Source organism: Lonchura striata, chromosome 6 (genome assembly GCF_046129695.1).
Source record: "Lonchura striata isolate bLonStr1 chromosome 6, bLonStr1.mat, whole genome shotgun sequence".
NCBI classification, from domain to species: domain Eukaryota; kingdom Metazoa; phylum Chordata; class Aves; order Passeriformes; family Estrildidae; genus Lonchura; species Lonchura striata.
The window spans coordinates 1,924,963-1,935,529 of NC_134608.1; the positions used below are offsets into that span (position 1 = coordinate 1,924,963).

Sequence of the window (10,567 nt, forward strand, 5' to 3'; positions counted from 1 at the left end):
TCAAATGCTCCCATTTTTAATTCTGGGGTACCCTCAGGGTGAATTTTGAGGCAGTTCAAATGCTCCCATTTTAAATTCTGGGGTGCCCGGGTGCCCTCAGGGTGAATTTTGGGGCAGCTCAGCCTCTCCCAGCGTTAACCCCGCGGTGTTTCGGGGGTGCCGGTTCCCTGTATGTGAATTCTGGGGCGGCTCAGCCTCTCCCAGCGTTAACCCCGCGGTGTTTCGGGGGTGCCGGTGCCCTGTGGGTGAATTCTGGGGCGGCCCAGCCGCTCCCCGCGCTGCCCCGCGCTCTCCCGGGCCGGCCCGGGGCCGCCGGGGCCCGGAGCCTGCGCGCTGCCGGCGGAAGGCGCCGCCCGCCCGGCGGATGTTGCGGCGGCCGCGGCTGAGGGCAGGAGGCGGCGCCGGGCCCGGTAGGAGCGGGCCGGGGCTCGGGGGGCTCGGGGCGGGCCGGTAACGGCGGCGGGCAGCGGCCGCGCTGTCGCGACAGGCGGGCGCTGCCGTGAGGGGCCCGGCCTGCGCTCGGGCATGTCGCGACAGGAGGAGGTGTCGTGAGGAGCCCCCGGCCGCGGTGTGTGTGAGGGCGGTGGGCAGAGCCGGGGGGATGAGGGGGAAATGGCTGCAGGGACGCGGCCCAGCGTGTCTGAGGGGTGAAAAATTAATAACAGACTGCTGCGCGTATCTGTTATAGGTAAATATTATATCGGTGCCGTTTCTCCGAGGCGGTGAAGACACCGCTAGCTCCAAGCGGCAGGTTTCACGGGGCTGTGGGCAAGGCTTGCTAATCTAAATTAGAAATCGTAATTAAAGCGCAGAGATAACCCCCTGAAGGTGGTTCAGCGTCTCCGTGGCGGGAGTGATTAAAATTAAACAGCAAAAAGCCCTCAGGAGCGGCGGATGGGAGCAGCAGAATTCCCAGCCCCGGAGTGCAGGGTGTGACTGGCCCACTCAGGTCCTTTTCCATGGCTTTGGGTGCACAAATCTGGGCTGTTGGGCTTCCCCGGGCTTTGGATCTGTGTTTTCCCAGATCCAAAACACTGGGGTTTGGTGTTCTGCGTGGTTTGGAGCAGGGACATTGGTTCTGTGGGATTTTGTGTAGGATGGGTGACACCGTCCTGCACTGAGCCGCTGTGGGAAGCTTTGGGTGGGGGACGCTGAAAAGCTCCAGGATTTGCTGCTGTTGTGGGCAAAGCTGTCAAATTTATTCCTCTTTGGATTGTTTGGGGGTTTTTTTGACATCGTGGGTTTGTTTGACATGCTGTGGGTTGGAAGGGACATTAATGCTCATCTTGTTCGTGGGCAGGGACGCTTTCCACTATCCCAGGCTGCTCCATCCTGGCCTTGGACACTTCCAGGGATCCAGGGGCAGCCATAGCATCTCTGGGCAAATCAATCAAAATATTTATAGATAAGATTTTCAATATTTTTTGAAACTGACGCTTGGAGTCACACTGGCAACTGTAAGCATTACAAACCGTGCACCACTGAGGAATCCCCATCTGGAGCCTGGAGCGGTTTTTACTCCAACCGTGCGTAGTTTATCCTGGATTTTCCAAGCTCCACACTGTGTCAGGGAAGGGTCGGGATATCAGGGAAAGGTTCCACTATTCCAGAGGGTGCTGGGCACTGCCCAGGGAATGGACCAGAGCTCCAGGAGCGTTTGGACAGCGCTGCCCAGGGTGGGCAGGGCCAGGAGCTGCCCTGGCTGACCCAGCTGAGGGAATTCCGTGTGGCTGTGCCTGCAGCACATCCCGAGATGGCCGATGAGAACGAGGAGCTGCCTGCGGACGAGGAGCTGCCGGCGCCGGCCGAGGAGGGCTTTGAGCAGCTGGAGAACGACAGTCCCGCGGAGCGCAGCGGGCACGTGGCCGTCACCGACGGGCGCTGCATGTACGTCTGGGGAGGATACAAGGTACAGCTGCCCTGCACCGGCCTGGGAATTGTGTCCCATCCACCCGGGCGTGACTCTGGGGAATTATTCCTCCCCCGGAACACAGCAGCTCCAGCCAGAAATTTGTAGCACGGCCTTCAGGGGTGTTTTGCAACGTTGGAATAAATCACGGGTGTTAAAGCTTGGCAGATACACAGATTTTTCGGGGTGTCGTTTGCCTTTGGCAAAAGGTGAAGGGAGTATTGTCTGATTGGAATTGTGCACCCTGGGAGTGGTGATTTTATTTGCACAACTGTGGTTTTGGGTGGAAATTTGTGATTACATTTTGTAATTTGTAATTTTGGGTGGTAATAATTGTTGGGGGTTCTAAGGATCCCAGGTTTTCTGTTGTCACACTGAGGGGTGCTTGTGCTGCAGCACCACAAAATCATTTCAGTGTAAGTCATTGTCAGTGAACTCAGTAATGGGGGAATGAAAAAGGAGCTTTTGGCTCATTTCTGCTCCTGGCTCAGGCTATAAAACAGAGATTTAACTTCCATTTACCCCTGTCTGGCTCTGCTGGGAGCTGATTGTCCCCAGCAGGTGCTAAACTAGGCTGATTCCTGCTCTCCGTGCAGGTGGGAGGCGCAGGAGTGTGGGAGGTACAGGCACTGCTCCTGCTTCGATCTGTGCTGTGATTAGGTCCCAGAGGGGGTGCAGACATTCCCAGGAGTCTCTAACTCCACGTGTGAAACATCCCAAACATCCTTCTAACCCTGCTTTTCCTTCTCTGACCTGTCCTGCAGAACGCCCAGATCCGGGGGTTTTATGACTTCTACCTGCCTCGGGATGAAATATGGATCTACAACATGGAAACTGGAAGATGGTACAGTAAATCATTAATTTAGGGGAAAAAAAAATCTGATAAATCCTTGAATTGGTGTGGAAAGGGACTGAGCAGGGAGAGAATTCCCTGATCTCTTTGTTCCCACCTATCAAACTGTTGCAAAAATGTGTCAAATATTTCAGGTTTGGTGTTTTTTTTCTGTAAAAGCATCCAATATGGTTTTCCAGGATGAAGCAGGAGAGGCAGCTGGGACAGGCAGCCTGGAGAGGAGTGTGTGACCACCAGTGTGAGGTGTTTTGGGATTCCTGGGATGGGATAGAGCAACTGGGAATTGTGTTTGTACCACTTTTGATGCCAGTGGTGGTCAGGGAATCCCTGTTGGGTTCCTGACCTTTTCAGGAGGTGTTTTTAAAGGTTGGTGCAGCCAAAGGAGCTGCTCAGTGCTTCGCAGGAAGTGGGATTTCAGTCGTGCTCCCAGCCCTCCTTGGGGTCAGGGGCAACCTGGGGCACGGCCTGGAATCTCCTCTCTGTGGTTATGATGTTTGCAAACAGGAAAAATCCAGGAGCAGACTGGAAACCTGCAGTTTACACAGGTGAATCCTCTTTGCCTGAGGATTCTGAGCATTCCAAACTCCTGAGCTGGGCAGATGGGATTCCTACTCCCCAAAACCCCATGTATTAACTAAATTGCCTTTTCCCTACCCCTCCATCATAGCAGAGTCGTTTTGTGAGCTGTTGCATTTGAAAAGCTGGGAAGGACAGACCTGAGTGTCCACAGTGAACTGTGCTAATCCAAACCCTCCAGGCAAATCCATCCCTGGTCACTGGAGCAGGTGAAATATCCCAGCCTGGTTTTGCAGGAAGAAGAGCAAGACTGAGGGAGATGTTCCCCCCTCCATGTCTGGCAGCTGTGCCGTGTGTGTGGACAGAGTGGTTTATCTCTTCGGGGGGCACCACGCCCAGGGCAACACCAACAAGGTCAGGAATTCCCTTCTCCCACCCTTCCCCATGGGGGCTGTGCCCTGGGAGCTTCACAGTACTGCAGGAACAGCCCGAGCTGGCATCGGTTCTGTCCTTGTGCAATTCCCCTCAGCGGCTGCATTGTGTCCCTGCCTCTGAGTTTGCTGATTTTAAAAGATGGGAGTTGCCAGAGTTGCCTGAATAATATCAGGAACTGATCTGGAACTGGTCTGGGGTGGCTCGAAGTGTTTCTGTTCCCTGGAATCTGTGTCAATCCCAGAATTCCCAAATCATTTAGGTTGGAAAAGTCCTCCAAGATCACTGATCACCACCCCTTCAGCTAGAATTAATTAATGATATTTTCTGATAGTCTGGCAATGTCGTTTAAATTAAATAGTTTTGGTCTATATAAGTATGTAATTTATATATTTAAATATGAGATTATATATTTATATGAGATTATATATTTATTATGTAAATATAAACTAGAAGGAGTTGGAAGGAATTTTTGCAGACAGTTTGAAACAAACCTTATTTGTAAGGTGTGATTTCTTCCCTTCCTGCTGTGGCATTCTTACATTTCTTGTACGTAAGTGTAGCAGCTGGTTCACTTCTTGTACAATTATATAAATGCACAGGAGGTGTAATACTGTAAAAAATGTCACTTGGTAAACTTTTGAACCATTTTCTAGTTGTAAGACAATTGTGCTCTGTACACACCTTCATTATATCCCACAACAGCTTTTGGATGCTGAAACTCAATGTCCATAACCCTGCTGGTGGTGTAAAAGGTGTTTGAGTCTGCAAAAAGGTCACAAAAAGGTTTTGATTTGTGATTCCATCTTTTGTTGCAAATAATTTCAGTGCTCTGCTTTTCAGCTAGGAAAATAACTTTTCATTTATTACTATTTCTATACCAACACATCTTAATTTCAAGTCACTATTATAACAGACTGAAGCTTTAAGCTGATGATGTGAGTTTAAAAAATCTCTTTATTTTCCCAGTTCTACATGTTAAATGCCAGATCCACGGACAAAGTGCTGCAGTGGGTGAGAGTGGAGTGCCAGGGGGTGCCCCCCTCGTCCAAGGACAAGCTGGGGGTGTGGGTGCACAAGAACAGGTGAGGCCCCAGCGAGGGCTCTGCTCCCTCTGGGCTCCTCCTTCCTCCTCCTCCTCCTCCTCCCTGCAGTCACCGTGGGGCTGGCTGGGAATGTTCCCCTGGAGAGGAGAAGCTCCAGGGAGAGCCCAGAGCCCCTTGCAGGGCCTGAAGGGGCTCCAGGAGAGCTGGAGAGGGGCTGGGGACAAGGGATGGAGGGACAGGACCCAGGGAATGGCTCCCACTGCCAGAGGGCAGGGATGGGTGGGAGATTGGGAATTGGGAATTCCTGGCTGGGCTGGAATTGCCAGATTTGCTGTGGCTGCCCTGGATCCCTGGAAGTGCCCAGGGCCAGGTTGGACACTGGGGCTGGAGCAGCCTGGGACAGTGGAAGTGTCCCTGCCATGGCAGGGGTGGCACTGGATGGGATTTAATGTCCCTTCCCACCCAAACCATTCTGTTATTTTGGAGTTTAACTCTTGTGCTGCCTTGGGCACTCCATGGAGAGAGCTCCCAGTCAGGAGATGTGCTGGGGGATTTTTGAGTCAGGAAAGGTGGGGAAACCCTCTTGTGTCCCTTCCAGCTGGGGATGCTCCGTGGTTCTGTGGAATTGCCCACAGTGCTGCTTTTCCAGCTCCTTGATGTGGGGAGTGAGCTCCTCATTAGCACAGCTGATAGCATCAGGTTAGATGTGAATCTGTGCAGGGCTGCAGTTGTGGGTGGTTAATTAGGTGCTGCAGGTTGTTTTCTGCCACTCCATAATCCTGTAGGAACTTTTGGCAAAGCCATGCCAGTTCCTAACACAGGCTAAACCCCAAAGGTAAAACTTGGAGGTAATTCCCATTTAAACTCCAGGAAAACAACGTGGCAAAGGCCAAAGTGCAGTGACCAGGCTGCACATCCTGACAGCTTCAGAGGTCTGGAAGTGGAGCAGAGCTTGGGAGCCTGAGGCTGGAAACAGCTCCAGAGGGATTCAGTGTGGGTGGGAGGGTCGATGAGGCAACAAACAGAGCACCTGGAAAACCAAAGGAGCTTCCCTGGTTTTCTGAGAACAGCCTTTATATAGTTTTATATTTATATTTATATTAACAGATGTGACAAAATGTCTCACAGCTCTTGCTCCATGTTTCCCTCCAGGCTGATATTTTTTGGAGGCTATGGCTATTTTCCTGAAGGGAAACAACGTGGAACATTTGAATTTGATGAAACTTCTTTTTGGGTAAGTAACCCTGCAAGCCATTTCTGTTTCAATTTTTAATATTTAATCAGTGATTGTTAAAACTTGTTGCTTCTTTATGATTTTTTTTTCTTTTAAGAATTCAGGTCTTCCTAGAGGGTGGAATGACCACGTGCACATTCTGGACCTTGAAACTTTCACTTGGAGCCAGCCCATAACTACGGTAATTAACGGTTTGGTGTCAGCTAATTAAGTCACAGCTCAGTAATGTTATTTAGAAGTGCTCTTGGAGCCATTTCCACTGAATTTAGACCATTCGTTGAGACAGATCCACCCTGCAAAAAGAGGAAAATTCGCCTTTTCTTTTGATCTGTGTTCATCCGTTTTTCCAGTCGCTTGCTTTGGTTGATGCTGCAGCTCGTTGTGCTCGGGCAGGGGAACGTGGGGTTTGCTGCCCCCCTCGGTGCCAGGGCATGGCTGGCCCCTGTCCCTGGGGGGCTGAATTGTGGTCAGGAGACAATTAAACACTGCTAACTGCAAACGCACACATTTGGAGTGTTCAGGAACAGGGAAATGGGCTGGTGTTGCCACAGGTTGGAGGAAGTGAAATACGAGACAAGGAGCTCCAGATTGCCAAAGAATTGCTCTGATGACTTCATACAGGTCTCAAGGAGTTCAGAAACTCAAGGAAAATGTTTTTAATGGAATCCCACAATGGTTTGGGTGGGAAGGGACCTTAAAACTCATCCAGTTCCATGGGCAGGGACACCTTTCACTATCCCAGGTCGCTCCAAACTGTCCAGCCTAGCCTTGGACACTTCCCTGATTTATGAATTTAAGGATTTATTATGTCACTGCCTCATTTACAGTCTGTCTTCTGTGGCTGAGCCCTGTGCTAAAAGCAATATTTAAACACTTCAAGAGGGGAAAAATAAACCCCACGTTTAATGAGTTTCCTGATCTTCCATCCATCAGAAAACCAAGCCTGCACACAGGATGATTTACTGGCTGCATTTTTTCACTCCGACTCTTGCTGGCCTTAAATCTGAGTAGAGCTGAGCCTCTCCCGTCCTCTGGTGACTGATTTGTGCTGTCCCTGTCCCTTCCCAGGGGAAGACGCCGTCCCCTCGAGCCGCTCACGCCTGTGCCACGGTTGGGAACAGGGGCTACGTGTTTGGAGGCAGATACAGGGTAAGGGCAGCCCCATTTCCCTGCAGTTAAACCCAGACCTCAGCAGGAGATTTGAACCACGCTCTGCTCTCTCCTAGGAGTCCAGAATGAACGACTTTTACTACCTGAACCTGGACACCTGGGAGTGGAACGAAATGTGGGTGCTCAGGCTCCATCCACTTCAAATTCTTTGTGTCTAAAGAAATTAAAATTGTCCTTGGGTCACTGCAGTATGCTGCAGATAGCTGGAAAATAATCGAGGCATGAAAGAGAGAGGGATTTTGCTGTCCCTGATGGTGATTTGGGGTGTTTTTGTTGCAATCCAGACTCACCCAAGGCATCTGCCCCGTCGGCCGATCCTGGCATTCCTTAACGCCGATTTCCTCGGATCACCTCTTCCTATTCGGAGGCTTCACCACGGACAAGCAGCCCCTGAGTAAGTCATTCCAAAGGGATTTGGTGGTGGCTTTGTGCTCTGGAACAGCTGTGCACAGGAGCTGGAATGATTGTGTTGAATTCCTTCTAAATTCCTCTTGTGTGCTCCAACTCCTCCTTCCACACAGCGGGAGTTGGCTGAGGGTGTGGAGACACCAGAACTTCCAGCAATTGATCTGCTCTAAAAATGTGTCTAAAAGTGCAAATTGCAATTGCTGACAGCTTTACAATTCTCCACCTTCACCCCCATAAATCTCTGTTACATTAAACACCTGTTGTCAAACAGGAGCCAATGTTTATAAGGTTTTTCCTAAAATATTTGATTTACCTAAGAACAGAAATGAGATGTCCTACACCCAGAGAGTTTGCATATTGCAACGACTTCCAGAACTGACAGAATCCTGCTTTTATCTGGGATTTTGCTTATTTTCAGGTGATGCCTGGATTTATTGTATCAGCAAGAACGAGTGGGTACAGTTTGAGCATAACTACTCTGAAAAACCAAGGTATGGCAGACAATTCCCTGGGAATTTGGTACAGAAGGGGTGTGGAAGCACCTGGTGGTGGCTGTCAGAGAGAGGACCCTGCTTCCTCCTCACAGCTCTCCTTTTCCAGGTCTCCCAGAGGTGCAGGTTGTTGTGTGCTCCCAGAATTCCAGGTCAGGGCCACACAGGGCAGCAGCCTGTGAAACAGCGGGAAGCACAGAATGTAGGGTTTGATCTCAGGATTTAGGGTTTGACCCTGGGATTTAGGGTTTGATCTGGCTGCAGGGGGCTCTGAGCTGCGAGTGCCAGCAGCAGAGCTAAATGGAACCGGTGTCCTTGCCCTGCCACCACCCAGGCACGGGCTGGTGTCACCAAGCCCTGCCAGAGGCTCATCCTGTGCACACCCAGGGCTGTTCTTGGCTTCCTGATGAGGAAACAGGAGTTGGTGAGCTGCAAGTTAAAGCCCCACAAGCTCTGTGATGCACTAGTGTGGCATGGAAAACACGAGTCTTCCTCCCTCTGGTTGGGGAAGTGACCTGAGCCAGGTGCAGGAGTTAAAGCACTGCTGCTTCCTGGTTTTCTCCCTTTGGCCTGGCTGGAATGAAGGGGTGTTCCCAGAGCTGGGGGTTTGTGTTAATGCAGTGCTGCTCTCTGTTCCCAGGCTGTGGCACACGGCCTGTGCCAGCGAGGAGGGCGAGGTGATCATCTTTGGGGGCTGTGCCAACAACCTTCTGGCCCATTCCAAAGCTGTGAGTTGGTTTTGAGCTTCCCCTTCCCAAGGGATCTGCAGTGCTGGACTGATCCCATGGGGATCACAAAGGTGCACGGACAAAGCCTGAGGGAGAAATGCTTTGCTCCTGTCCAAAGTCCCTCGGTGCAGGTGCCTCAAGGCTTGGAAACTTGAAGGCTTCCTCCAAGTGCCCCTGCCCAGGGCAGGTTGGAATGGGATGAGCTTTAAGCTCCTTCCAAGCCAGGCCATTCTGGGATTCCCTGCTTCCATGGTTGTGTGAGCCTGGGCTGCTCTGGCTCCTGCTGAGAGCCCTCAGAACCAATTCCATTCTCTGTCTCTGCCCCGTTCCAGGCTCACAGTAACGAAATCCTGGTGTTCTCCCTCCAACCGAGATCTCTCGTAAGGTAAGAGAGCAAGACTTGAGCATGGAAATTCAGGGAGGAAATTCAGGGAGGGTGGGGAGGCCCCAGCATGGCTGTGGCTGCCCCTGGATCCCTGGAAGTGTCCAAGGCCAGGCTGGACAGGCCCTGGAGCACTCTGGGATGGTGGAAGGTGTCCCTGCCCGTATGAAAAGGGTGAAATGGGGTGGGATTTAAGATCCTTCCAACCCAAACCATTCTGGGATTCTAAAGACACGTGGGGCAGAATTACCATTAGACCTATTGATGTTCCTAAACCACTGGGAAACATTTCTGCCTCGACCAAAGGCTGCCAGAGCAGCAGCCAGGGCTGAGGCCGGAGGATTCCCCTCCCTCAGCACCTGTGGCACAAGCCCTGCTGACAGCAGCCCCGTGTTCCCAGGCTGTGCCTCGAGGCCGTGATTTGCTTCAAGGAGATGTTGGCCAGCTCGTGGCACTGCCTGCCCAAGCACCTGCTGCACAGCGTGAACCAGCGCTTCGGCAGCAACAACACCTCGGGCTCCTGAGCCCGGCCCCGCAAAGCTGTGAGCCCAACCTCAGCCCTCTGTGTGTAGGTAGTTGCTTCTCGCCCTCCCGTGCATGTGAATGGCCTAGAGAGAACCTATTTTTGTGTGAGATGTTCCAATAAATGTATTTAATGCCAGAGGAGACGAGCCTGAGCTTAAGCTGTAACCAGTGTTGGGTTGTGCACCCCGAGGAGGTGAGGCCGACCCCAGAGCGGGGGGGATGTCCATGGGGACAGGAGCTGGGCATGCTGAGCACACCACGGCTCTGGAGCGTTGCTTTAGTGGTGGTTAGTCCACAGCTTCACGTTTTGCCACAGATGTTAAGGTCAGAGAAGCAGGATCTGGAAGTTAGGAGTAGGATCTGGAAGTTAGGAGTAGGATCTGGAAGTTGTCCCATTGTTGGTCAATAAACTGTCGTAAACCTTGAGATGTTAAAGCACCACTACTTTCTGCTTGGCTGTAGTTTGGTTTTGGTTGGTTTTTTTTGTTTTTTTTTTTTTTTTTAATTTTTATTTGTGGAACTTCAGTTGTGAACCTTAGGTAGCAGATATTCTGCCCTGTGAGTGTAACTGAGTGTGTTTGTGCCTGTCCCCTGCCGCTGGAGCAGCCCCAGGGATGTCTCCTGGCTGCAGGGACATGGAGAGGGGCAGCTCTGTCTCTGTGGGAACACGGGGGACAGGGCCAGGCCGTGCTGCTGTGGGGAAGGGAGTGGGGGAATCATGTTTTAAGCTGTCTTCAAAAACTAATTAAAAACGTGGACTTGTAGAACAATTCCTGTGCTGTAATTCCTGAGAGATCCTGGGGGTTTATCCTGACTCCCAGCCCCGCTCTTCCTCCCCTCCACAGGGTTCTGGCACGGTTGGGCTGGGGGGAT

At 51.6% G+C, this 10,567-nt stretch overlaps 1 protein-coding gene across 1 annotated transcript; it reads left to right on the forward strand.

Moving 5' to 3' along the window:
* Window positions 1-412: 412 nt before the first annotated feature.
* On the forward strand, window positions 413-10,464 carry KLHDC2 (kelch domain containing 2). Its single transcript, XM_021536063.2, has 14 exons — window positions 413-568; window positions 1,743-1,909; window positions 2,674-2,753; window positions 3,575-3,692; window positions 4,680-4,795; window positions 5,909-5,990; window positions 6,088-6,171; window positions 7,059-7,139; window positions 7,217-7,275; window positions 7,445-7,554; window positions 7,987-8,059; window positions 8,700-8,787; window positions 9,120-9,172; window positions 9,570-10,464. Exons 2-14 carry the CDS (start codon window positions 1,754-1,756, stop codon window positions 9,691-9,693), a joined length of 1,224 nt encoding a protein of 407 aa, XP_021391738.2. The 5' UTR covers window positions 413-568; window positions 1,743-1,753; the 3' UTR covers window positions 9,694-10,464.
* The last annotated feature ends 103 nt before the right edge of the window (window positions 10,465-10,567 follow it).